Here is a 27,161-nt window from a genome sequence, read left to right as displayed (position 1 = left end):
TTGAGAAATCGATTTTGAAAAAATCAAGTTATCTATGAGTGAAATTTTCTAAATCGGTAAATCGATCTTTCAAAACGGAAAAAAACCCTGTTGTAGCCTTAAGGGTTCGACACCATGTTCCAGCGGTGAACTTTAAAAACGTACGTTAATAAACACAATAAATAATTAATTATTTACCTACTGCGGACTCCTGGGCTATTCTAAGTATGATTATTAATTTGAAATTTGTGTAGAAATTTGTTACTGGGATTGGCTTGTAACGAATACACTAAGGAGATGAGCTTAGACTTGACGAGTAATTCATTGGGTTCTCAGGGAGCGCATGTACTGGAATCTTGTGTTCATGGGGTTCGATGTATATCTAGTCTAGATATCTCAGATAATAGTAAGCTTATTGTGTCTTTTTTTCTGGAACCATAGATTAAAGTGTACTGCTTACAGATATGGATGTAGATCTGGCAGGAGTTATAGTAGCAATAAGTAAAAATAAATCCTTAAAACATTTAAGCATGGGCCGAAACATGATTAATATGAAAGCGAAGCATGTTTCAACAGTTATGGATTCAGTAGTACAAATAATTCAAGATGAAGATTGTGTCTTGCAGTCTTTAGTGATTCCCGACTCGAGGCTTAAGTCTGACCTGCATAATTTTCTGAACGCCTTAGGCGATAATAAGTGTCTCGAAATGATAGACATTAGTGGTAATTTAATTGGCGACTCCGGTGCTAGGCTTTTAGCTAAGGCTCTACAAATTAATAGTAGATTACGCACAATTATTTATGACCGCAACAATATAACACTGCAAGGTTTTCACGATATAGCGTACGCATTAGAAAGTAACCACGCTGTTCAATACATGCCATATCCAATTTACGACGTTACTCCTTGCATGAAAGCGTCGGCCGAGCGTACTGAAGCGATTATGCGGAAAATACAAGATTTACTTAACAGAAATGCGGCTCCTAAAAAATACGTCAACAGAAATTCTCTAGTTTTACAACCTAGTTTCCAAATTAGCTCAAAACAACAGTCAATGGCAAGGCTCATCATTCAAACACAGGAAGCTATCAAAAACATGACTGCCGAGTCGATATCTTCCAATAATGACATTAATCATGCCACCGGTGTTATTCAGGATGCCAACAGCTGCCGACACGTTTTAGTTCGACTTCAAGAAGTCGCGCAACAAAAAGAAGAACCCCATCCACTTGAAACCAAACTTCAACAGGTCATATGTGATGTTCACGCCACTATAGGCGATCATCTACAGGTAAATATTGTTTAGAAAAGGGGAAAACCTCAACGACCACTTTCAGACTACAACTGAAATAATGTTAAAAACCTGTAAAGACCTGTGTCCGTATGTTTTACGTGATAATCCTGTAATTCAAGATATTAGGAAAGATTGTAAAAGTAAGAACGAGATACCGCTAGAATTCGTAGCGACCACTATTAAGCAGCAAGCAGGACTAGACATTATGGCGAAGATAAGGTAAAAAATGGAGCAGCTCTTAGCACAATTTTCCTTATTTGTTTAATAGGGAGGTGTGTTCCTCCATGGCGATACAAATATCGGAACACATTGTTGATGAAGTACAAGACGGATTGTTAAGGAGTTACAAAATTTTGGTTGGTGACACGTCCGGCTTACATCTCGATTCGCCTCCCAGAAGATCTCGTTTGAATAGTTCCGATTCGTCCCGTCACGGAGCATCAGATATATCAATTACAGATAGTAGTCATCAGTCTGATCATTCACCAATGGTAAGTCTTCGCTTTTAAAAAGTGCTCTCAAATATTTGCAAAGATTGACAAATTAAAAAAGCACAATCATAACGTTTTGATACACTCTGTTTATAATTGAGAGCTCGCTATCATTAGTTGACGTAAAACTTTAATTAAAAATTCATTGCATACGTTCAGAAATTGGAATATTTAAATTTAGTAAGTATATCGTCACTGTTTCTAAAGAATTACTAGTCATAGGTTTATATAATACCTAGGCCACTCCACACCTTTCAATCAAACGCAAAAGCTTACATGGACGTAAACTGAGACCAAAGTCAGTTGTGGATAGTGTCGAGGGTTTATCAGCCGATGATATTCCTAGTCTATTACCGAGCATCTCTCGTAATTCCGAAGAGGAAGACTCTGTTACCGAGCTTCCAAATGCAACTCACCAACTGCAACACCTCGTCAAAGGTAAAATTTGGTTATTTATTTAAATAATTGGGAACTCCATTCTAGTTTTTCTAATGTGCGCCATTTTGAATTTTCACATTTTGAGATTACGTCTTTTTTTCTCTTTACAACGATATATCACACATGGTGGTCCAGTGTCACATTTTTCCTAAAAATAATTTTAAGTAAATATTTTTTGAGAAGAGTGCTTTGGAAAAACAAAACGTTCTTTTGTTGTGTCAAAAGGTTGTCTTATTTCATGTAGTGTCATTTAGGTTTATGCTAGTTGTATTGCGAAAATGCCTTTTTCAAGTGCAGATCAAAGAGATATGATGCAAATTTACTACACTTTTCATTGAAATGCCCACATATGGCTGCTGCAACATACTTGCAGCGTTATCCAGAGCGGCAACAATCTAGTTTGAGGGATTTTTCTTTGCTGCATAAAAACTTGGGCGAATATGGTTCGGTAGACAGCAATATGGTGATAGACCCAATGAATATGAGTAGGCAATATTGCAAGCAGTAAAAATTTTACATGATTACAACTACTGATCTATTCATCATTTAATAATTGTTAATTAGGTGCAATAAAACAATCCATCTGTCTCCTCAAAAGAAGTTGCAGCCCAGCTGAATTTACAAAACATTGCCGGTCGACCTTGATGAACTTCGTCATAGAATTGGGAGCACTCTCAGGCACAAGATTCGAAGAAGGGATGTGTCAAGAGCCATAGCAAATCTTAGGAAGAGAGTGGCACAGTGCTCAGAATTAGGAGGTGGGCAATTTGAACACATGTTATGATGTATTTTGGTCTAATTTGAATTATAATTTTTGTGCAAAACGAAGGTTCAATTCTGTTCAGATGAAAATCGAATTTCTACTTCTCTGACAACGCTGCAACCTGACAGATGGATCAAACTGTCAAACTTTTGTTTACAACAAAAGAACGTTTTGTTTTTCCAAAGCACTCTTCTCAAAAAACTAAAAATTGTATTTTTACGAAAAATGTGTTACTGAACCACCATGTGTGATGTATCGTTGTAAAGAGAAAAAAAGACGTTATCCCAAAATGTCAAAATTCAATATGGCGCCCATAAGAAAAACTAAAGTTGCCACGTGTTTCTCCGTCATCTTGAAAGTTATTAAAAACAGAATGCCATATTTGAAATTTCCATTAAAAAGTGTCCGAATAATGTGTTAATTAGAAATGTCTACTACGATTAGTTTATCACAAAAAAATTAAAAACAAAAATCAGAAACTTTCGTTTTTTTGCGATATCTTCAAAACTATTGAAGATATTTCAAATTTCTTTTCAGATTCTTATTCAGCACGAAAATTTGCAACTTTGCCCCCATTTAACCAACTTTCTATCTCTTAAGATAAGTGAGATCCCCATAGTGGCACTCGAAAAATGGACACCGTGTATTAACAAAACTACCAAACGATAAATAAAACAAAATGTTATCCTTCCAATTTATAATATATATAGGTCGTCCTCGTCGAACCAAGACGAGAGCTCCCACCCGCCCTTTGTTAAGACCTGGCGAGTCTGCAGATGCGCCGGACTTAGGAGAAGGTTTAGATACCTTCTTTCGACCGGGATCGGTTACGCCCACGTCCGACGATTGCAGTTCCTTTCAAGCGGAAGGAAGTCCGAATCACGATTTTGCTTCTCCTATTTTGAATGAGGATCGTAAAACACCGAAATTAAGTCGTAACTCACCTCACTTAAAAGGTAATTTCTGTGTTACAAGAAAACATTCGCTTTAACCCTGCCAACAGGTTTGCTAAACCCCACTCCGAGGTCGAGGTCGAGCGATAATTTAGAGAAATATTCGCCACTGTTAACTAGGAAAAGTAATTCGGATGTTTCTTCACCCTTAGCGCGCAGACTGACTGGAGACAGTTTATTGTCGAGGGAAAGCAGTGATGGAAGCATTGCTGCTGAAATGCACATTCCATTGGACCATTCCTCTCCGAGCGGTACTCTCTCAAAAGGAGTTTCTCCAGATAGTTCTAAAACAGGTATTATTAAATAAATGTTGTTATTATATTGATGTTTTTAATTCATTCGAACTAGCCAATACTGATTCTTTATCGCTTACCAAATTGAAATCGGCTCCACCTATTGCTCCTAAACCACGTCCGTGGTCAATGGTGAACTCGGAACCACGCTCGACAGATTTAAGTTTATTGAGCGATGGCTCGTCACCCGTAAACTCCACCGGGAATACGCCAGACTCTGGTGACGCGCTTGACAGTTCCGAGTCTTCTTCGATAGATAGACGTATCACAAAGGAAAATAAACTAAAAAAATCAGGTAACGTGAGCAAATGTTATTTTGACAAGTTTTGCTTGTGCATTTTTTGTGTTGCCTTCGTCTTTAGTTTGGCTTTGTTTCTATGTTTTTGTGAGCAGTATTCCAGAGCTATTTGTCTGACCGCAGCGACCTCAAATTTATGCCTAAGCCTAAGGTATTTGATATGTCAAGTTTCCCGATATTTTATGTGACATTAATTTGACGTTTCTTGAAGGTGATAGCGGATAGCAAACGGGGGTTGTTGTCTTCCAGTAGTTATACTAATCGTCGTGACAGCAATTGCAATGTTACCGAAGATACGCACATTACTCGATGAACAATTTGGGGAATTAGGCGACTCAGTGCAATTTATTCGTTGGACTATTTCCAATGACTGTGTAGATTAAAAATGTGCTTATTTAGATCAGTTTTTGACGTAGCATTTGTGATATGATTTACATGACTAATTTACTAATTTAATTAGACTAAGAACATTGTCACTGTTTTTTACCTTTTCGTAGTGTCGCACGTTAAACGATTCATTTGCACAAGGTGGTGCTTTTGATATAGGAAAAAAATAACGTTTCTTTGGTAATTCTTGACGATACAATTTTTTTACTTGCAGACCACTGTCGCTATTCATGCATTCTTAGATGCACAATTTTTGATCTACATTCTAAGTACACGTTCTGGTACTTGTACATAGTGTGTACGTACTTCCATTGGGTTTTATTTTCTTTAACTGATATTCAGGTACCGAAAATAAAACCTCTAAACTTTAATGCGTCTTCGAAATACATCGTTATACTTAAGTCAGTTTAAATGTTCTGTTATTGATATGTTTTGTTATATCTGCATTTCAATTTTAAGTAAACGTAATTTTTGTGTCTTGTCAAATTTCATTATTTTATGTGCTGTTTATTTTTTATATGTAGTTAGACATTTTACAATAAATCTTTGTTTTAATAAAGTCCGAGTATACTGTCGCCCTAACAAACAAGATACGAAGAATCACATATTATTTTCAGTACTGGGAATTTTTTGCCACTCGCCTCGCGTTCGGAAACCCGGCCTTTAGTCCGGCTCATATTCAATATGTAACACTGATCCTTGAACTGATAGAAATCGGTTAGCGAACGTTTGACATTACTGTCTTTTTTCGTTCTTCAGTTAAACAAGGAACATACAGACGAACGGACGGACAAAACCATCACATAGCTCATTTAATATTCTTATATTAATCGATATTTATAATTTTGAGTTGGAGCTTAAAATCTCTCACAAACTTTAAAAGATTCATAAATGTATGATTTTATTATTTTTTTACCACCCACACTTAAGTAAGGGAGGTATTGCATTGGGGACAAAAATTATTCCCCACTTTTTGACGGAAATACACGTTTTGAAGCTCTTTTCGTGCTAAACGGCTGAACCAATTTTGGTACATGTATTCTTAGACATAAAAGGGCAGAATAGCGCATGGTTTCTCTGGTAGCCATAGCAAATTTTTCTCATTTTCATCAAGTTTTCTGATCGTGTTTTTGGAACCTTTTTCCTCGCCTTTTTCATTATAACTGTGAGCAAGCGATTGAAAGAAACAGTCATCGCTGTTATCTTGTCTGACCTAAATTAAACAAAGATAGGAATTTTGTGCGTTTTATGAAACTTATTATCTGTTATCTATTATGCTTACAGATACGAAACCGCCGTCTTTTCACAGCTAGAACGAAACTCATAACTTTATACCCATATACAATAACACTCGCGAAAACATAAACATTTCCAATGTTAAAAATGGTGGCATTTTATTAAAAACAAGTTGAAAGTTTCCATTTTGAAATAATTCGCCCAATTGAAAATCTGATATCACCGTCGCGTAGATAATGTCTTGAAACATATTACAGCCAAATATTTTGAAAAGTAGTACCCATAGTGTGGTAAAAAAAATAAGATGCTTACTCTGAAACAGGCTGTATATACTTTTATATATACAGGGTGGTGACTTGCGTAACGCATCATAGGGATTTCAATGTAAAATTCATAACATGTGATTATTGGCTCCCCAATTTATTTAGAGCAAAAATGTGCGATATCTTTTTGTTTTAGAAAATTCCATGGCATCGCAGATTATTGAAAAAGATGCGGGTTTTATTTTTCCAATTTAACGTCTTTATTATGCATAAAATTGAAAACTAATACGGTTGATTGACGTAAAAAATTTTTTTTTACAAAAAACTAATACATTTTTTCTCCAACCACCTGAATAAGACGCTATTTTGTGACAGTGTTCGGTACGTAAAATTGACGTTTTGCGGATTAATCGCTTTCACCATGGCAACTGTACAAAAAGTGGATACTTTTGGTCCTAGTACCAAAAAGAAATTGACCTTGAAAGTTGGCCAATTAAAAAATTACAATCACGGAGATATGTCACATTGACATCGTTTTACATTGCAGGTTGTAAGATATTTCTATACATACAAATCAAATATTTTTGCTTATTCAATGCAAATAATGATGTTACCTATACGTATGTACATGTATTGAAAATGATTTACGCTCGCTATTTTTATTTAAACCATGTGTAATGTAATTTACATATTGGATGAACGTAATTTTAATACGTATACAACCCGCCGTCGCGCGTAACGCCATCTACTTCAGACCCATTGCACTATTATCTGTCATTTTGAATTCAAAATTTGAAAAAGTTAATTGCATTTAATTTTAATTAAAAAACTGTATGGTAAGTTTGTTATTTCAATACAAAATATAACAATATTAATTGTGTATACAATAGAAATGACTGAAACTGATAGCGACATGGATTGCACTTCGCCAGAGATTTTAGAAACGGCAGAACATGCTACCTCAAGATTTGCTCCCTACAAAGTCGCGAGAGGTGAGAAGTCAGAAGTAAGAACGAATAGGTTATAAGTTAACCTAAAAGCATAGAGTGGCATGACACGTGAGGACAAGAAAGCAGAAGTTCTTATACTATAGTAGTGAAACTGTGACTGAATCTAAATTTGAATATAATTTGAAGTAAAGGGGGTTGGAGAAAAAATTTTATGTTTTATTCGTACAAAAAATGCGTTTTCGGAACTCGGAAGGTTGCTGGACTCCGCTAACGCGTCGTCCAGCAACTATCTTCCTCGTCCCGAAAACTGACATTTTTTGTACTAATGAAACAAATAACTATTTGCTCTAAAATCCACCCTGTATACACGGCAACATAGGTATGCTTTAGCCACCGTATTCCTTCTAAAAAAAAAGAAAGATGGCGCTGAAAAACCTAAGTGTCACTGTCAACATTTTTTGGCGCCGTTTGGTTATAATATTTTAACTACTTTTAAAAAGTCTACAATTTTTTATTTATATAATATATACATAACTACTGTATGTTGTCCATGTCTAATAATATGCACATGGAAGATGTGTCCGACAATGAGGAATCGCATTCTGATACTATCAAACCGATCAATCGTAATACAGTTCATCGCATATGTTCTGGTCAGGTAATTTGCTTCTTTCTGTTCGTACAGTATGAATTCTACGTTTTTTTAGGTTGTTTTAAGTCTGGCCATTGCTGTAAAGGAATTGGTCGAAAACGCCTTAGATGCAGGTGCTAAAAGTATCGACGTACGTTTAAAACAATTTGGTGAAGAGCTTGTCGAGGTGAGAGATAACGGATGTGGTGTAAGGTCGGACAATTTCCAAGCGCTTAGTAAGAGCAATTTCGAACAATATTGTCGAGCTAGTAATCGATATTTTAGCACTTAAGTATTATACTTCAAAGATTAGGGAGTTTAGTGATTTAGATTCGATTGCAACGTTGGGATTTAGAGGCGAAGCGCTTAGTTCACTTTGCGCACTGGCGGAGCTTAGCATTACTACGAGACACGGTACATCGGAGCGCGGATCAAAAATTTGTTATGACAATGCTGGCGGCATTACGTCCCAAGTACCGGCCGCCAGGGAAATAGGGACTACAGTAACTTTAAAAGGTTTATTTTCCACTTTACCCGTTAGACGAAAGGAGTTTAAGAAGAATCTAAAGAAAGAGTACAGTAAAATGTGCCAAATGCTCCAGGCATATTGCCTCGTTGCGAAAGGAGTTAAGTAGGTGTCCTCTCATTTGGTCCACTGAATAAATTCTCTTTTAGATTTACTTGCGTTAATGAAACAAACAATTCTCCGCGATCTACCGTTATATGTACCGAGGGTTCCAGTTCGGTTCGTGATAATATTATGCACGTTTTTGGGCCAAAGCAAGTCCATCTTTTGTCGGACGTCAAGATGATAGATCCGGACGAAAGCGTCCTGGAGGAATACAAAGTTAGAGCGTCACCGAGAGAGCCGTTGCCTTTTAATTTTGAGCTGCTAATTTCGAGCGCATCGCACGGAAGCGGCCGCAGCACCAACGACCGCCAGTTTTTCTACGTCAACGAACGACCTTGCGAGCCGAACAAAATCAGTAAACTAATCAACGACACGTACAAGCAATTCAATCCAAATCAGTTTCCGTTCGTCTTCCTGAATGTGGTTATGGAAAAGTTATTCGTCGACGTTAACGTTACGCCCGATAAACGGCAGATATTTCTCGAAAAGGAAAAGTTATTGCTGGCCACATTGAAGACCTCTCTAGGTGATCATTTCAGGGGTTCCTTGTCAACATTACCTCCATCCAGCGGAAAAATTGGGGGGAAAACGCTCGATGTTGATATTAAGAATGACAACAAATTAGGTATACTTAAATATTAAATTTAATTGTTCATTGGAGATCTTATCTGATGGTCACAGACGTTTTATTGGCAGTCTGTTGTAATTGTTTCCTGTTTGTCAATTTTTTTTGCTTAATTGTTGTGAGAGTGGTTGTGTTAAGCGTCGTTGGAATATTCTTAAAGGCATAAAAGCGAAAGGAAATTTTATTCAGTTCAAAAAGGCAGCAATATACACGGTGTCCATTTTTCGAGTGCCACTATGGGGATCTCGCTTATCTTAAGAGATAGAAAGTTGGTTACCTAAATGGGGGAAAAGTTGCCAATTTTCGTGCCGAATAAGAATCTGAAAAGAAATTTGAAATATCTTCAATTGTTTTGAAGATATCGCAAAAAAACGATAATTTCTGTTTTTATGATAAACTAATTGTAGTAGACATTTCTAATTAACACATTATTCGGACACTTTTTAATGAAGATTTCGAATATGGCATCCCGTTTTCAATAACTTTTAAGATGACTGAGAAACACGTGGCAACTTTAATTTTTCTTATGGGCGCCGTTTTGGATTTTGACATTTTGAGATTACGTCTTTTTTTCTCTTTACAACGATATCACACATGGTGGTTCAGCAACACATTTTTCCTAAAATTACAATTTTAATTTTCTGCAAAGAGTGCTTTGGAAAAACAAAACGTTCTTTTGTTGTGAACAAAAGGTCTACTTATTTCAAGTAGTGTAATTTACGTTTGTGCTAGATTTATTGTGAAAATATTATTTCTTCTTAAGTATTTTGTTCTAATTTGAATTATAATTTTCTTGCAAAACGAATGTTCAATTATATTCAGATGAAAATCTGAACTCAACTAGTTCCCTGCCAATGCTCTAACCAGACAGATGGATCAAACTGTCATACTTTTGTTCACGATAAAAGAACGTTTTGTTTTTCCAAAGCACTCTTCCCGAAAAATTAAAAAGTGTCTGAATAATGTTTTTTTGCGATATTTTCAAAACTACTAAAGATATTTTTGATTTCTTAAGCCTTTTACATAATGGTTAGGTGAGCTAGACACAATCAGTCACCCTCAACCACTTCGGGTCTCACAATTGAGGTAAATTCGCTACTGTCCATGCTTTCGAAACGGATATTGTATTTGTTGCAACCATAAACTATTGTAATGTATTAACTTACAGCTACCTCTTTGAAATTGGAGTCCTTTAAGAAACAAAACAAAACGAACATCCAGAAGACGAAACAATCGGCATTAACAGATTTCGGCGTAATACCAACAAAAACTCCAGAAGAAAGGCTGGAGAATCTTATCCAAATTGCGCAAGATATTGAAGGCAGGCCAGCTGACAGTAGTGAACCTCCTAGAATACCTGAAGACAACATCGAAAGTTCACAGTCAGATGTGCAACAAGGTGTTACACCCAGTGAATCTCCAGGCTCCCGAAGCTTTATTGAAGGTGTTGAAGAGGAAGAAAAGCTAGCAGAATCACATTCCTCAGAAGTTCAAATTCCAACAGCAAGGACTTCGAGCAAATCTTTGGGAAAACGACTCGAGACTGCCACCCAAGTTCTTGTAGATATGGTACACAATCCGGCAAAAAGAATTAAAATTGTTGATAACCGAACGGAACTTGAAAGTGAACTGAAACTTGTAAGTTCCTTACCGGATTCGGAAGAAGCAAAAATAAATGATAATTCTACACGTATAAGTCCAAAAAACCACACAAAGACTGACGATTCCGATACGACACACTCACCCATCAAGTCTGTAACGGTACGCTCGTCACTAAGTCACATACGCGAGCGTATAAGCGGAAGTCAACAAAAGGTTGGCAAAGACTTCAAGTTACGATTTCGATCAAAGATCGCTCCCGACGCGAATAAGGCGGCCGAGCAGGAATTACAACGACAAATCACGAGGGGCACGTTCGAAAAAATGGAGATAATCGGACAATTCAATTTGGGTTTTATCATAACGAAATTTGAGGACGACCTGTTTATCGTCGATCAGCACGCGACCGATGAAAAGTACAACTTTGAGGATTTGCAAAGGAATACAGTCATCGAAAGCCAGGCGCTTGTCAAGTACGTTTTTAAAACCCGTTTAGCATGATGTCATTTTAAGCTTGTTTGCAGTCCGCGTTCGCTTGAGCTGTCGGCGGACAAAGAGGAATTGCTAATCGAGAATGAGGGGGTTTTTCGAAATAACGGTTTTAAATTTGTCATCGATAATAAAGGTCAGTGTTGTCTCGTTTTATGTACTAGTATGCCCGATCTTTCCTGCATATTTTTCCATTAGGTGTTTATTCCCTTGTATTTGCGTTCATCCGTATTTCTTTTCTCGGGAAATTGATGTGCCACCTTTGTATATAATTAGCTGCAACTTGGCTTCTTTAGGTGTGAGAGGCTCTTATGACAAAGAGGTACATGGTGCACAAACCAATATTAACTTGTACTTTTTTTAAATAACACCAAAGGGTACTCGTACCCTTTTAAATGCTGGAAATTTACAGAATTCTTTATTCGCGATTCAGATTAACAGTGAGACTTGACTATGAAAGCATAAATTTCTCTAAATATTATTATTGTGTTATCTGATTTTTTTAATTAAAATACTTTTTTGCGCGATCGGTCATTTCTGACTATTTACCATGGGTGTTTCCATGACAGTACGTAGAATTTACCAGTTGCTATGATTACGACGACGCCTTTTTAAAAATCAATAATCTTACATTACATTTAATCTTTAATTATTGTTAGGTACATTAATCGTACAATTTGTGCTGTTGTTTCCTATAGCAAGACGCTCATAAAGTCATAAAGGTAGTACAAAGCTAGTAAACTACATCAGACACATGCACATTTTTATGAAATTATTAATTTCAATTTTGACATTTAAACTGGTTGCCTAGTGATGTACACCATACCACTTCGATCATTTCGATTTATTCTGCTCGTTAATTTCTTAGTGCATATTTATATTGGTTGGATAATTTTAATTTCGATCGCGCAAAAAATGTTATAAGCACGTCGAACGTTAAGGGTTACCGTTCTCAGACAATAATTGGAGTCGTCGCTTCGCTCCTCCTCCAAACAATTGTCTTCGAACGGTAAAAATCCCTTACCGTTCTCCATACTTAATATACTATATATTTGTTTTAAAAATCTTGCGTTTGATATTTTTGTTCTCAATGTTCTGCTTAAAAATTTTCGTAGAAATATTTCGATAAACTTTTGTTTAAATCAGGTAAGAACACTTCTTGTTAGATTCGAGCGTAGTATTTTCGCAATTACTTAATATATAATCACATCACAACACATTTATATTGCAATTTTTATATTTATAAATGTTTCAGCGCCATCAACAAAAAAGGTGAAATTATCGGCAGTGCCAATTAGTAAAAATTTTGTATTTGGAAAAGACGACATTGACGAAATACTGTTCATGCTGCAGGTAAGTTTGAGGTGTACAATTTGTCATCCTCTTTAACGCTATTTTAGGAAGAAGTTAACCATGCGATATGCAGACCGTCGCGTGTACGATCCATGCTTGCCTCAAGGGCATGTCGTAAGAGCGTAATGGTGGGCTGTCCTCTTAACCAAAATGATATGAGGCGTATCATAGATCATATGGGCGTAATAGACCAACCTTGGGTAAATGTACAACAGAATTTTGGTCCACCTCATCGCTTTTTTTCAGAATTGTCCCCACGGAAGGCCGACAATACGACACTTGATTAATTTACAATTAATTGGAAATAATTAAAATTTTATTATATACTAATAGTTCTAAATATATTAAAATCGCTCAATGCTGTGCTTATGATTAGACCAGGTATTTGCGGATGCCAGTGCAGCTCCTTTATATCTTTCTGTCCTTGATGAATGAATAGTAATTGTGGAGGTAATCCCTAAAGCAGAAGAAAACTTACCACCTGTAAAACATAATTAAAAAGATTTACCGGTATTTCTTCCGATTCGTCGTCTTTCTCTACCGACAGATCCCAAAGCGTGATTTGGTCGTCACTGCCGCTAGATGCAAACACAGCAGAGTCGGTCGGATGCCAATCCACACTCGTAATTGAACCTGTATGGTGTTTAAAAGTTGCCACAGGTTGCTTCTCGGCAAACCTTCTCAAATCCCAAATATTCAAAATTCCATCGTCGCCTCCTGGAATCGTTCGCTTTAAGGAAAAAGAAACTATTCGGTTATTAGTCACTTACCACTCACAATAAACGGCTCATTTCGATTCCAACTTATAACATTCACGTCACTTGTGTGTGCGTTCTCGGTCGTAAGCATGCATGCTTTACTCGGCGGTGCTCTTATATCCCAAATACGTATGCTCCGGTCCACTGAACACGATGCCAAGACCGTAGGCTCGTTGGGAGACCATTGTATATCTTCTACCGAACTCTTGTGGCCAATTAAGGGGCGCTGATCTACAAACCAACTTCCTCCTTCTTTCGGTTTCCAAATGTGAATGTCCATTTTACAATCGCCCGTTGCGAGAACCTACAGAGGATGAAATAGTTTTTTAGTTTTATATGTAGAAGGCAGGGGGGAGTTCAGTTCGAGTGTTTCAATTAGACTGTTAAGCCAAAACAGGCACAAAAATAGCTACTAACCGAAAAAATTGGAAGGTATCGATAACGGCATTCATCAAATAAAAACAAAGAACAAAAAGATGTAACTTACTCCGTGATCCAACAAATTCCAATCAATTGCAAACCCTTCCTGTTGATGTCCAGCGAACGTAAACAGTGGTTTAACTGCGTTACCGACGTTATCCTTGACGTAGCGTTTTAATAAATCACGATCGTTCACCGCCTGCAGTTGTTGGGTCAAATCCCATATGTTGACGCGACCCAATTCGCTCCAGGTTGCCGCCAGCACGACACCGTTTAGCGCCGTGCACCGGGTTCGATTGATCCCACCCTGATGTTTGATTAAACTGGCCGCCATCGCGGGATATTGCACCTCCTCTTCCTCTTCTTCGTCAGAATCGTCCTCTTCCGACTGCTTAGATGTACGATGTAGATTCGAGAGTTTCATAACAATAACATTATTAGCGTGAGTTTCCATAGCCTGCGTGCCGGCTACAAGGTAACAAGTTAAAGGGTAACTGTCTTCGTTACGAGTTATATTGTCTGGTATAACGTCGAAGCTTAAACAGGGGGAACCGGTTTGCAATTGATGTAGCATAACGTATGCTGTCGGATCACACACCAACTCCTCTCCATCCTCTAACACAGTACCGGGCAAGTAAACGGATTTTTCAGGTTCTTGTTCGTTATCTTCTTCCATCGGTTGCATTTCGTCGCATTCCTCTTTTGATGCACTCATTACAGAGACTGGGATTGTTAATAATAATGGAAATTTTAAATTTTCACGTGCACAATTTAGGTTATGCCCTCACAATCCACAAACAATTGAATAAAGTTGGCACCTCACGGCCACGTGCGATATTACAAATCCAGTACTAGGCAACACATCATACACATTTGCGCCGTTTGTATGTATATGTCGTAGTCTTTTAGTGAAATCTGTCATTTCACGAAAAGCCTAGTCCGAGGCCTAGTCATTTAGTGAAACGCTGAAAATTTGTACGTGTGGGGTAGTTTTCCTTCCGATTCTAGATCGATAAGGGATACCATTTATCGATCTCGAATGGGAAGGGAATCCAATCGCTTGGTCCTGGAAAGTACACTGTGCCACAGTTTCATATAAATGACTAGGCGTTTCGTGAAATGACGGATTTCATTAAAAGACTACGACATATACATGTTGTAGTTTTGAATCGTTTTGCAATGGTTTACTGTTTGCTATTCGTGTAAATAAAATTTGAAAAAGAGAAACAAAACCCTCTGAATACGAGATGGTCAAATTCTTTACTACATGTTTGCGCACACCGACAAAGTCTAATAGCGTTTTCGATTGGCAACACTCGTGCTGCACGAGTGCAATTTTTACGTTCTATTGGTAATTTTAGGGCAATTTTCTGTGTTCCATTGGCAAATGTGATGCAACAATTACGCACTCAGTGCAAATTTCGACGCACGAGGTCCGAGAGCTCGTGGAGCTGCTAGTTAACAAATTTTCAAAACAAACGTGCGACAATTTGAATTTGTTTCTTGCGTTGGAGAGTTTTTTGTCGTCATCTAGCGATATCTATCTAGCCATAACTTCTACTTTACAAAAAGTTGTACTTAGTCATTAAACTGAAAACAGACTTCTCAATCAAAAGTTATAGACTAGAAACCAATTTCGAAAAAAAATTCAAAGGGCTGTAACTTTTGAACTAGTAGCCCAATCTTGGAACTGTTTGAAATTACGGATTCTACAGGCCACGTTCTATAAGAAAAATTTTTTTCCGGGTCGATCTAAGACAATTTTTTTTTCGGGGCAAAAAAAAAGGCAGTGTATAACCTTCCTTTTTTCCAAAAATCGACTGCACCAAAATTTCTCGGTAAAACACTTGTTCTTATTAATTTTGGTGCGTAGAATTCAAAACAATTCGTACTTTTTCGATCAGACTTCTCAATCAAAAGTTATAGACTAGAAACCAATTTCGAAAGAAAATTCAAAGGGCTGTAACTTTTGAACTATTATAGTAGCCCAATCTTGGAACTTGGAACATTTTAATTTAGAGAAGTTATATAGGTTTCGTAACTTCTTGTATTAAAGTCATATGAAAAACCTGTCAAGTGTAAATTAAAACATTAAAACTCATACGAAAAATATGTTGGTATAGTAAATATCATATAAAAAATCATGTGAGATATATTATAGTGTAAAGGTACCTTAACACTCATACATGATGTTGTGTGTAGACGACGCTTTAGACAAATGAACCATTAGGTACCAACTTGGCCACAAAATCTTCCTAAATTTTGTTCAACAATTCCAACAGCAACAATCATAATTTGGGGGCGATTTTAGAGCAGTGATAAATTAGTCCACGATTATTCACTGATCTAAATAGAGGTCAGTGCGATTATTACTTAAATAATGTTTGAAGAATTAGAACAGTCAGAATTGGGCACACAAGAGTATTGGAAGAAGGTTTACGAAACGGAGGTGAAGAATTTTCGTAACCACGGCGATATAGGGGAAGTATGGTTTGGAGAAGACATAGCCGATCGCATTGTTAAATGGAACGAAGATAACATTCAAAAGTCGAACCGTATTCTTGACGTAGGTTGCGGAAACGGTATGCTACTTGTGCAACTTTCGCGAGCAGGCTACACGAATTTGAACGGTATCGATTATTCGGGAGATGCGATCACTTTGGCAAAGGAGGTATCGTCACACTACCAAGCCGATATTAATTATTCTGTTGGTGACATTCTACGTGATGGTATTTGTAATAGTTACGATGTAATTCTTGATAAAGGCACCTACGACGCGATAAGTTTAAGTAAGGATGCCCAAAAGGAACGATCTCTTTACATTACAAATATACATAAACATTTAACAGATAACGGTGTATTGGTAATAACATCCTGCAATTGGACTAAGGAAGAATTAACGTTACAGTTTGACACTCATTTCTATTTACACGATGTAATTCCAACTCCACAGTTCAAATTTGGAGGAAGTATAGGCAGTGTTGTTAGTTGCATTATTTTTAAAAAGAAATAAACAAGTTATCAAATTAATGTTATTGTTGTTAAGTCTATAAAATTATTTTAAATAATTCAATTCGTAAAATTTACGACGGCTTTGTAATTCTTGGTACTTGTGATCCGCACTATCTGTATTCCAACCCAAATACATGTAAGCACTTAAAATCAGTGCCAATACGAAACGATCTAAGCTAAAAAGTAAAGTCGACGTAATTAGTGCGAAACCTTCGGAATAACTAACCTCATAAACGGTATAAACCAAAGTATGACGACAAATCCGATGAAGCTGGGGTGTCTCATGTGTAAATATAATCTTTTTAAATCTGGCGACTTATACTCGCTGGGATCGGGTAATTGACGTATATTATAATACACCTGTTTTATACCGAGCAATTCGTTTACATCCAAACAAATTGTCCCAATATAAATTAAAATCCAAGCAAACGTATGCAACAGCAGGAAGGACCACCAATAAAATCGTACATTCGTATTAATACTCCACAAAACTACTTCGGGAATGGGATGCCAGTACTTCAATAGAATCTACAAAATACAAATTAGATAAATGCCTTACGAGCGAATTTACCTGTAAGGACACAGACGTCAGAATGATATAAATGCAACGTTGAAAAACTTTAAGATTTGACGAAAGCATGCGATTCTTAACGGTGGGTAAAGCGAGCAGGGAATGCTGTACGATGAACATGACGAGTAATAGCTGGTTGATAAAAAGGGACCATGATGTTTTAACCCAGTCTAGAATTTGATAAATTCAAAAAAAAATTTGGTTTAACATTCTACCTTTATTCCAAGTGTGAAGTTTGTAATGTGGGTCAGATAAAAATATCATCAGTCCAACGACGGCATTGAAGGTGGTGCAGATCGTTACGACTATTAGAAGAAAGCAAAATCCAATTTTGAACTTTTCCCATACGGCCATTTTGTATTCAAATGCTTCAATCAAAACAGCTTTAGTGCCGCTGGCGATTACACTACCATTGAATAATGATTATTATTCAATGATTTAACTTACTTGCGTTAAAAGTCGGTCATCTTTCACATTTACGTAAAAATAGACATACACACAAAAAATGAAAATAAGAATTGTTTATTTATTTATAATAATAACAAAATCTTAACATTTTTAAATGATACCACTTTTGAGGACCTCTGAATATTACTACCTTCTGAGTCAGTGTAGCTAACTTCAATAATGTGCTGTCGGTGGTGGTTTTTGTAGCTAAATTTGGTCCTATTAATTTCACCATTATTCGGTATTAAATAGGCATGAGCTTTTTGTCTGTGTACAAGTTGCGTTTATAATTCCCTTTAAACAGACCTCGACGGTCTGGAGCACAGTTTCAAGACGAGAAACCGTTTTAATTAATCATTTTGCGTTCAAGGTTAATTTTCTACTATTGAAGAATTAGTAGAGGGTATACCTAAATGTGTAAATGACGTCATAGGGTTGCAATCTTAATAATAAGTGTGCCTAGTTTTCACCCTTTTTAGAAATTGTAAAGGGAAAAAGCGATCAAAGGGTGTAATCCATTCAGATGTCTCCCTAACTGCACATCAATCAAATTGTGTCATCATTTGACAGCAGCACAGTCACAAGTAACTAGAAATAATTACCTGCAATCATCTCCACAGTATGGCAACGGGTACACTGCAAAAAGCTATAGAACTGGTTACCAAAGCGACAGAGGAGGATCGAAATAAAAATTACGAAGAAGCGCTTCGTTTATATGAACACGGTGTGGAGTATTTTTTACACGCGATTAAATGTAAGTAAATCTTGCATCTACCGTAATAAGCTGTTCATTTTAGACGAGGCCCAAGGAGAAAAGGCCAAAGAGAGCATACGCGCAAAATGTTGTCAATATTTAGAACGCGCAGAGAAAATTAAAGAATCTATTAAGAAAGGCAAAAAGAAACCAGTCAAGGACGGCGAAACCCCCAAAGATGAGAAAAAGAGTGACAGCGACAGTGACGACAGTGAAGATCCGGAAAAGAAGAAACTTCAAAGCAAACTGGAAGGGGCCATAGTCGTCGAAAAGCCACACGTGAAATGGTCAGACGTTGCGGGGCTAGACGCCGCCAAAGAAGCACTCAAAGAGGCAGTTATTTTACCGATCAAGTTTCCTCACCTGTTTACAGGGAAACGAGTACCGTGGAAGGGAATTTTGCTATTCGGGGTACGCATGGATCCAAAAATTGTTTACATATTCTCAAATGTCGACGTTTACAGCCTCCGGGTACGGGTAAATCCTATCTGGCAAAGGCAGTGGCCACCGAGGCGAATAATTCCACGTTTTTCTCCGTATCTTCGTCGGATCTCGTCTCGAAGTGGCTAGGCGAATCGGAGAAACTTGTACGGAATCTATTCGAATTGGCACGCCAACATAAACCTAGCATAATATTTATTGACGAGGTCGACTCCTTATGTTCGGCTCGGTCGGACAACGAGTCGGAATCGGCGCGAAGAATAAAAACTGAATTTCTTGTTCAGATGCAAGGTGCGCAGTTTATTTATTTACACCACGATCATTCCTCCTATACCGTGTTTGCATTGTAGGTGTCGGTCACGATTCGGAAGGTATACTTGTACTCGGTGCAACTAATATTCCTTGGGTATTGGATGCGGCAATTCGCAGACGATTTGAGAAACGTATTTATATTCCTCTACCCGAAGAAGCCGCACGTTTGGTGATGTTTAAGTTGCATTTAGGCAATACGCCGACCCAGTTATCGGAGGAGGATCTCAAGGTACTAGCGAAAAAAACGGAAGGGTTCGTATTTTAAAGTGGCCACTTCGTGTAGTAAACTTGACAGTTCAGGTATTCTGGTGCGGATATAAGCATAGTGGTTAGAGACGCTCTCATGCAACCCGTTCGAAAGGTTCAAACGGCTACACATTTTAAACGAATACGAGGTCCCTCGCCGAAAGACCCCAATGTCATGGTAGACGACCTTCTAACGCCTTGTTCGCCGGGTGATGCGGGAGCGATCGAAATGACCTGGGTGGATGTTGACGGTGATAAATTACACGAACCTCCAATTGTGATGGTGAGTGCATGGCACGTCGTATAGGCATAGTTGAGGGGGTGCTTAAATCAGAAGTGGGTAATATTTTCGTAGTCAAGCCATTTTAGTTTTAGTACATAATAATGCGGGAAATGAATTTATTCTCCGTAGTTAAGTTTTTTTATACACTGCCCCGGTTTGACTTCACTACAACACGTCTAATTGATGAAAAATGTTTGAAACTCGTTTTGTTGTTTTGGGATCCCGGCCTGCTTGATTTGAAAAGAATTTCAAGCACATTGTTATTTTTTAGAATCCAAGATAGCCGTGACAATTTAGAAAGAAATTATTTTTTCTCAATTGTCACGGCCATCTTGAATTTTAAAAAGTAAAAATGTGTGCGTTATTAGTCTTTCTTCGTATGAAAAGTAGAATAAAAATGTGTTCCGAATAAAGATTGGCAAATGAGTAGTAGAGTATTTAAATTTTCCATGTTCCACAGGCCGATATGTTACGATCTTTGGCAACATCCAAACCTACGGTGAACGAAGAGGATATGGTCAAATTAGAGAAATTCATGGAAGATTTTGGTCAGGAAGGATAATTAGTTGATAGAGAAATTTGTACAGTTAAAGGTGACCATCTTGTTTTTTGTACGCTTTGTTGTAAAAAGTCAGCTTATTTGTTATTTACACAGGCTAAGCAGTTTCAAATCTAGCGATGTCGGCTGCGCGCTATCCATTACTTTTTAAGATTAACTATTGTCCTGTTAAATATGTATAGCTAAGAAATTAATCATCCACGTATTTATGTTTGTGTTCGAGCTATGCTTGATTTTTTTTTATTAAATTAGTACTTTATTTTTATGTAATTGGATTTATTCATTTACTAACCAGGCCAGGTACATTTTGCGCGTGTCTTTTGATAAATTGTATAACAATAGGTGTAAGTTAGTAAGTAAGTAAGTGTACTCAGCATAGCAATTTTTGTGCCGAGGAATACTGTTTTACACGTGACAATTTTAACACTTAAAACCTTGTGTAACTGGACCCCCCTATTTTATTAGGATTTAGTGCAAAACCCTTTTTAGCTAACACATGCCCGTCGCTGTAATATTAATACCTTCAGTTTTGGATGATAATATTGGGTGTTGTGTGCAAAGGTGGTCTCTGAAATAACTTTCAAACTTAAGCTTAATTCTCTCAATATACCAGCCCACAGCACCTTCTTCTTTGTAACATTTTTGTGCCAGTGTTCAATAGTGCTGCTCCTTAAACTTGTAAAAATCAATTGGCGAAGGATTAACATCGCCGCTTCTTTTAATTCTTAAGTTAGACAAGGAACAGATGGACAAAACCATCACATAAGGGAATTTTTTTCTTTTGAAAAATTCCACATTTACTGGCGATATTTATAAAAAAACCTTAAAGTTGCCATTCAGGATTTTGCCAATGACAAGTTCGTTCGTTCTTCGAGCCCCTTCTAACAGCAACAATTAAAGAGTAGGGGTTTCGAGTAGTTGTTTAGGATCCTAATGGCCGAGGGGGGCGCCTGTGTGGTGCTCGAGCTATGACAAGGGCATAGATTCCAGAATCTTATAATCCTTTCTGGAAACTTCTGTGACCTTCACAAAAGACTCCGGCAAGGGCCTGGGAAGTTCTTGAGAATGTTCTGGGAATCGCGAGGCAAATGTGCCCTAAATATTGACAACAACTCTAAACAAATCCGTGCAAACTTTATATATAATAAAGATACATATCGAGTATACAAGAGGGAATATCAAAAATTTCTTCTGTAACTAGTTTACTTAACTTCCTCGCATAAATGCAAGGAGCAGGCATGTCGGACACTTCCATTTTTTTATAATAAATATAACATAACTTATACGTTAACTGCTGCAAGAAACTTAACGAGGTATTTTTAACCCGTCTAAGAATGGTGTAATGAGTGGCAGGAGGTATTTCGAAATTAGCTGCGCTAGACATTAAGGCAAAATCTACAAAGTTTGTATTCAATACATTATTAAGTACTGTTCCGGGCAAAACTTTTCCTTCACTTTTAACAATCTCTACTCGAGGAACGCTGGAAACTAAAATAACACTAAACACAATTTCATCAAGATGCAAACCGTCGTACATTGTACTTATTTCTGAGGTAGATAACCAATTGTTGCTATGATATATTATAATTTCCTTTGGCGGATAGCCATTCATTTCGCTATATTTGTGCACAATGTCGATAAGACATCTTTTTAGGTGACCGATTAAATCACCTTTACAGAAAGTCGCTTTGCTATACCACTGAATAGTGTCGTCACCTAAATTACATACAAAACTGCACACTGGCCGACTTGTATCGTCAAATCCTACGTATGTATCTATGCTGCAAATCATTATAAAACGGGGCAACGTCACACACCACAGAGAACCTCCGAGTTTCGCGTTAATGGTCAGCGTTATTCTGTGTATTTCATCACGGCCCAGCGCATTTTTGCTACTAATAATATGGCACGGCACAGGATTTTCAACAAAACACATGCGTTTAATAAAAGCCCTAGGATTATTACACGTTTCGTTCAACACAACCACGACAAGCTGTAGATCTTTACTTTCAATTGAACTTAAGGCAGTTTTATAAGCCGTCTTGGTACGGCCACCGATTGGTAGAAAAAGGGGATTGCCGATTTCTATACCCGTATCTTCCTGAATTTCTTGCATGATTTTTACGCAATTTCTCGCGAAAGACTCGTCCTTAGTCTCGTACATTATCACCCAACACCACAAGTCAACAGACGATAACACCTCGTTATTACAAACGTGCTCCTTCCAATTGGTGCACGTGTAGGAAACACCATCTCCGAAAACAATTGTCTCTAGCGGAAGCGCTTCGGTCTTTACTCGAACTTCTGCCATTGCCAGTCCAAAATTATCATTTGTAATGAGCTTGTTTAAATTGTCTCGTACATCGGTTGGAGCTTCTTCGTATGCACGTTCTTCGGCAACGTGAAGATGTTCCAATTTGGCACTTTCGAAAAATGGGTCCAATGTAATAGAGTTCGTTTCCCAATTTATCGTCTTGAAACGATATACTTTATCGTCTAGATCATTGTAAATGTATGTCTTCTTTAAAAAGAACTCTACAGCTCTATGATAAAAAGCATCGTCGTGTGGCTTTTTATACTTTGACATCGCATCCCTCAAGTTCTCGCATTGCACTTGATAATAACAACAATAAATAAATAATAAAATACTATCGCTTTCGTGAATTGAATAGCTAAACTTGGGTATAATTCTAACGTTGGGATTATCGCCAGGTAATTCTGGTAACGGAACCAATTCACAAACATCCTTCAGACACATTTTCACTAAATCAATGTCAATTTTCCGTTTTCTAAGGAGCTTTAACGACATTGTTACATTACAATGCATATTACGATTATACAAAACGCACTCCATATTTTTAGTCTCGAGCTGTGCGAACGTACGCACGATATCGTGTTGATAAAAGTAAACGTTTCCCACTTTCAAAAAGTGACGTTTTAAAAAAGATTCCTTGGCGGTGGATCCCAAGTTTGGCACGAAAGTTACTCCGTACTCGAACAGGTCACTTGTCTGTAATGTGAACGCGTTAATTGTGGCCATGGTTACCTAAGATTGCAATAACTATCTATCAACTAAACAGACATAAGTCTTTTTCTAGTCCGTCTGGGCATCCCATCTAGTTTCTACGGTTACAGAATAGATAAAATTGTGAATAAACGAACACGAATTTAAGGTTAGGTCACTGTTTTGAAAGTTAGATCCAGTGTTGACAGATTTCAAAAGTGTTGTTGCCACTCCGCGATTTCACTTGTTTATTTTATGAACATAACCTCAAAATGCACATTAGAATCAGAAACGTTATTTGTAATTGCAATTTCACTGTATTAAAATTCAAGATAAATTCTCAGTTAAAACTCATCTCGAAAGAATGTAGCACACTGGTTAAGTTGGAGGATTTGCAATCGAGGTACTCCGATGTGGACCAAGAACTTATTCTCACAACTCTGAACACTGCAACGCCCGAACATCTTTCACAGTACCACAGCGTTTTTAGTTTTAATAGCTTTAATCGAGCCTTCTACTTGTAGACTGAGTGTCTCTCAGACGAGAATAAAAACCTTGAAAAATTGGCAGTCTGAACGGGGTCCGTTCAAATCTCTCGCCGATCTACTCAAAGTTCAAGGTTTTTGTCTTAAAACACTCGACAGGATTTGCGCAAGTATAGTCGCACGACGGCCACAAGATGAAGTCTCGCACGTACCGTCGAAAGGTCGACGACAGTTTGTGATCCCCCCGTTAAGTAAGCAGCACACTCAGGTGAAGAGATGAGGTGTCGCGTCTCAAAGTTGAATCTGCCTTTTAGAACTTCAGTAAAGCGGTGGGCTTATATCTCGGTCCGGTCGGCGTGAGCTGGGCGAGTTTGACCAAGAGTAACGAGTTACACGAGTGGGGCCATTTTAAATTTGCCGAAGTTACCAAGAAAATGTTGCCGACGGAAACTTTCAGTTTGGTAAGTCCTCGATAAAAGACATTTTGCTTATCAATGTTTCAGGCGCAAACAATTTTGAAGAAGCTCCCTGTAGGCGATATGTACGTGTTCGAGGCCCCCATGTACATCGTTACACCCTTGGATAACAAACAAACGATGGTGCGTAATGAGCATTTAGAATTGCTGTCGATGTTACTGGCGCTCTTAAATACGAGCGGGAAGCACAATGCGCAACTAACCGAGGAGCTCGCCCCTAATTGTGTATATTACTTACGTTCGAATCTTTCCGCAAGGTAAGGACACGAATGAGAGTCAATACTAACAGTCGCTTTGTAGATTGTTCCGTACTTTGATGGGTACCGAACGGGTGTCCACGACACCCGCCATTAACTGTCTCTTGGACATACTTCCCACGAGTCTTCCCATGCCGAACATCTCTGTGAGGATTTTAAACGAACTGAAAGAGAGGTATTTAGCTCAGAGCGCTATTAATCGAGAACTGTTGGGGCAGGCGTTATTGCTTATAGTTACATTTATGGAAATTTGTGTACATAAGAATGTAGAGAGTTTGGCGGCAGTCACGCAGGGAAAAAGAAAAGTAATAACAAATCAAAGTTAATCGAAGCATTTTCATTTCTACTTACGTACATACATTAAACCAATCAAAGTTTCCCATTGTTTCTTAAAAAGGGAATTGTTGGCTCTACAGTCGAGATATTAAGTATATGTTCCGATCTTGATCCGGTTGATTGAAATAATAATAATCATATTTATTATACCATTATTTGTGTGGGTACCCTTACGGTCGGTCATTAAAAAAAATATTACAAACAAATTACGAAGGTACATTTAGAGACTAACAAAAGAGGATAACGCAGTACAATTTTTTTTTCTTTTTTTTTTTAAACAATTTTATTTGTAATATTTGTATGTTGTAAGCTTTTCTTAAATTTATTACTTAACTGCAAAAAAAAAAAATTTATGTTTATATGTTACAAAAAAGTTAACACTTTTCCTGTGTTAATTTCGCACGTGTTGCAAATTTTTTGGCGTGAAGGTGATGGTGCGTCATCGCTTCCGTGTAAATCAAACGTTCAAGAATTTGTAAATATTTACGTCAACTTTGAACTTAAACGTTTGATAAGTCATGCTGTTATCGTTCGCTAAATAATATTAATTGCACAAGTAATTAAGCTATCGCTAATAATGGTTCGATTTAAGTTAGCATTCCTTTTTATAGCGTTACTTCTGTTGGGCGGACGGCGGTGCTGTGAACTTAAAGTCAGTGCGTTTAGGGCGTATCAAAATAACTTTGTGGTTTTCGAGATTACCTACGAGGGTAGTCCGAGAAGTATCGCCATTAGGTTAGGCGTAGATCAGCCCGTGCTTAACATCGAAAACGTTAATCGTATCGAGTCGTCTAGGAATAAAGTATCGAGACACGGCGTCAATTTACAGCCTCTTCACTTGAGAGTTGGCGATAAGATTTACTATAAATTATTCATGGAAACGCAGGATGGAAGGGGGAACTGCGAAACCGCAACCGAAAGTTTTCAAATTCAGGGTGAGGGTTGATCCAGCACTTGGCTCTTAAAACGTTGATATGTTTTAGAGATTAAAATCTTAAACCGAAACTAATAGGTACTTAATTCGGCGATCAAACGGAAGACTATTTGATGTACTTATTTCTTGATGCAGAGTAAATGTAATAAATTAACGCAAAATGCAGAAATTTATTTCTTATAGTTGCGCGCCCGTTTCGCAAGGAACTACAGTTGATTGTACGCATGCGCGTAAAGACTACTTTTGTTATGCGTATTGTATACAACAATGCTTATTACCATCATTTTAGAACACCCCTCTTTGTGTCCATAACTTGTTTAATGGAAGTAGGTACCTATAGCTAGTAGGTACATCCAATCTTTAAAATTCCGGAAGTTTTAGATTCTACAAGCCAAAACCTATAGGAAAAGGATTTTTCTCGGTCGATTTAAAAGTAGGTATGCTTTTTCAATAGAATTTAGACCAAGATGTCGACCGGAAAATTGCATTTTTGCCTGTAGAATCCAAAACGACCAAAATTTTTAAGATTGGGCGTTTAGGTACCTACTTAGGAGAAAATCGACTACACCAAAATTTCTCGGAAAAACTTTTTCTTATTAATTTGGGTGCGTAGAATCCAAATCAATTCGTACTTTTTCGATCAGACTTCTCAATCAAAAGTTATAGACTAGAAACCAATTTCGAAAAAAATTCAAAGGGCTGTAACTTTTGAACTAGTAGCCCAATCTTGGAACTGTTTGAAATTATGGATTCTACAGGCCACATTCTATAAGAAAATTTTTTTCCGGGTCGTTCTGAGACAATTTTTTTTTCGGGGCTCAAAAAAGGCAGTGTATAACCTTCCTTTTTTTTACCAAAAACGACTACACCAAAATTTCTCGGGAAAACACTTTTTCTTTTTAATTTGGGTGCGTAGAATCCAAATCAATTCGTACTTTTTCGATCAGACTTCTCAGGCTTATAAGGCTTGTCTCACAGTGGAAGCGTTTACGCGCGAACTGGGATTCGTACGAATACGTACGTTTATAGACGAACTATTCAAACGTACGATTTCAAACGGACCTTCGCACATTAGTGATTAATAAATCGTCCGTATACGTGCGTGTAATTGCGACGTGCGAACCGATCCCATTTTGTTCGGATTTTTATGCGAATTCGCAGGTTGTAGACGATTGTGCTTGTGAACAGTTGC

General features: G+C 37.5%; 9 protein-coding genes across 13 annotated transcripts in view; 6 read left to right on the top strand and 3 right to left on the bottom strand.

Moving 5' to 3' along the window:
• The window catches only part of LOC116180985 (F-actin-uncapping protein LRRC16A), a 53,814-nt gene extending 48,394 nt beyond the window's left edge, over positions 1-5,420 (top strand). For 3 of the 4 annotated variants that reach the window (XM_031501190.1, XM_031501191.1, XM_031501189.1), the window contains 11 exons: positions 234-385; positions 442-1,271; positions 1,318-1,493; positions 1,543-1,765; positions 1,925-1,945; positions 2,005-2,203; positions 3,677-3,922; positions 3,970-4,212; positions 4,268-4,507; positions 4,606-4,661; positions 4,722-5,420. In XM_031501190.1, coding sequence (XP_031357050.1) covers positions 234-385; positions 442-1,271; positions 1,318-1,493; positions 1,543-1,765; positions 1,925-1,945; positions 2,005-2,203; positions 3,677-3,922; positions 3,970-4,212; positions 4,268-4,507; positions 4,606-4,661; positions 4,722-4,823 — 2,488 coding nt within the window. In that variant the 3' untranslated portion in view covers positions 4,824-5,420. The remainder of the gene's footprint in view (positions 1-233; positions 386-441; positions 1,272-1,317; positions 1,494-1,542; positions 1,766-1,924; positions 1,946-2,004; positions 2,204-3,676; positions 3,923-3,969; positions 4,213-4,267; positions 4,508-4,605; positions 4,662-4,721) is intronic. The other variant, XM_031501192.1, reaches the window with a different exon arrangement.
• A 2,353-nt stretch (positions 5,421-7,773) lies between these two features.
• Positions 7,774-13,033, top strand: LOC116181050 (mismatch repair endonuclease PMS2). Of its 2 annotated transcripts, XM_031501281.1 has the most exons (9): positions 7,774-8,004; positions 8,054-8,213; positions 8,263-8,608; positions 8,653-9,233; positions 10,402-11,305; positions 11,357-11,457; positions 12,577-12,674; positions 12,722-12,874; positions 12,921-13,033. In XM_031501281.1, exons 1-9 carry the CDS (start codon positions 7,888-7,890, stop codon positions 12,984-12,986), a joined length of 2,526 nt encoding a protein of 841 aa, XP_031357141.1. In that variant the 5' UTR covers positions 7,774-7,887; the 3' UTR covers positions 12,987-13,033. The 2 variants fall into 2 exon arrangements, with proteins under 2 accessions (XP_031357141.1, XP_031357140.1); XM_031501280.1 differs by having other exon boundaries at positions 12,722-12,976.
• On the bottom strand, positions 12,973-14,751 carry LOC116181053 (glutamate-rich WD repeat-containing protein 1). The gene is made up of 4 exons (XM_031501284.1): positions 13,920-14,751; positions 13,445-13,736; positions 13,183-13,391; positions 12,973-13,131 (listed from the first exon to the last, which is right to left on the bottom strand). The coding sequence occupies exons 1-4, from the start codon at positions 14,565-14,567 to the stop codon at positions 12,994-12,996; spliced, it is 1,287 nt and encodes a 428-aa protein (XP_031357144.1). The 5' UTR covers positions 14,568-14,751; the 3' UTR covers positions 12,973-12,993.
• A 1,321-nt stretch (positions 14,752-16,072) lies between these two features.
• LOC116181057 (EEF1A lysine methyltransferase 2) lies at positions 16,073-16,882 on the top strand. Its single transcript, XM_031501287.1, has one exon. It carries the CDS (start codon positions 16,233-16,235, stop codon positions 16,863-16,865), a length of 633 nt encoding a protein of 210 aa, XP_031357147.1. The 5' UTR covers positions 16,073-16,232; the 3' UTR covers positions 16,866-16,882.
• LOC116181056 (nurim homolog) lies at positions 16,867-18,026 on the bottom strand. Its single transcript, XM_031501286.1, has 5 exons — positions 17,883-18,026; positions 17,651-17,803; positions 17,436-17,605; positions 17,091-17,392; positions 16,867-17,040 (listed from the first exon to the last, which is right to left on the bottom strand). Exons 2-5 carry the CDS (start codon positions 17,787-17,789, stop codon positions 16,908-16,910), a joined length of 744 nt encoding a protein of 247 aa, XP_031357146.1. The 5' UTR covers positions 17,790-17,803; positions 17,883-18,026; the 3' UTR covers positions 16,867-16,907.
• Positions 18,027-18,068: 42 nt separating this feature from the next.
• On the top strand, positions 18,069-20,747 carry LOC116181052 (vacuolar protein sorting-associated protein 4B). Its single transcript, XM_031501283.1, has 7 exons — positions 18,069-18,123; positions 18,316-18,636; positions 18,680-19,047; positions 19,101-19,368; positions 19,428-19,641; positions 19,690-19,918; positions 20,379-20,747. Exons 2-7 carry the CDS (start codon positions 18,504-18,506, stop codon positions 20,478-20,480), a joined length of 1,314 nt encoding a protein of 437 aa, XP_031357143.1. The 5' UTR covers positions 18,069-18,123; positions 18,316-18,503; the 3' UTR covers positions 20,481-20,747.
• An 849-nt stretch (positions 20,748-21,596) lies between these two features.
• LOC116181051 (piwi-like protein Ago3) lies at positions 21,597-23,538 on the bottom strand. The gene has a single exon (XM_031501282.1). It carries the CDS (start codon positions 23,515-23,517, stop codon positions 21,613-21,615), a length of 1,905 nt encoding a protein of 634 aa, XP_031357142.1. The 5' UTR covers positions 23,518-23,538; the 3' UTR covers positions 21,597-21,612.
• A 177-nt stretch (positions 23,539-23,715) lies between these two features.
• Positions 23,716-25,270, top strand: LOC116181055. Its single transcript, XM_031501285.1, has 5 exons — positions 23,716-23,953; positions 24,006-24,234; positions 24,281-24,427; positions 24,470-24,699; positions 24,743-25,270. The coding sequence occupies exons 1-5, from the start codon at positions 23,754-23,756 to the stop codon at positions 25,023-25,025; spliced, it is 1,089 nt and encodes a 362-aa protein (XP_031357145.1). The 5' UTR covers positions 23,716-23,753; the 3' UTR covers positions 25,026-25,270.
• Positions 25,271-25,573: 303 nt separating this feature from the next.
• LOC116181058 lies at positions 25,574-26,136 on the top strand. Its single transcript, XM_031501289.1, has 2 exons — positions 25,574-25,970; positions 26,019-26,136. The coding sequence occupies exons 1-2, from the start codon at positions 25,613-25,615 to the stop codon at positions 26,042-26,044; spliced, it is 384 nt and encodes a 127-aa protein (XP_031357149.1). The 5' UTR covers positions 25,574-25,612; the 3' UTR covers positions 26,045-26,136.
• The last annotated feature ends 1,025 nt before the right edge of the window (positions 26,137-27,161 follow it).

This window comes from Photinus pyralis, unplaced genomic scaffold, assembly GCF_008802855.1.
Source record: "Photinus pyralis isolate 1611_PpyrPB1 unplaced genomic scaffold, Ppyr1.3 Ppyr1.4_LG9, whole genome shotgun sequence".
In the NCBI taxonomy this organism is placed as follows: Eukaryota; Metazoa; Arthropoda; class Insecta; order Coleoptera; family Lampyridae; genus Photinus; species Photinus pyralis.
Note: the sequence above shows the minus strand (reverse complement) of the source record. Positions and strands in the feature narration are given on the sequence as shown.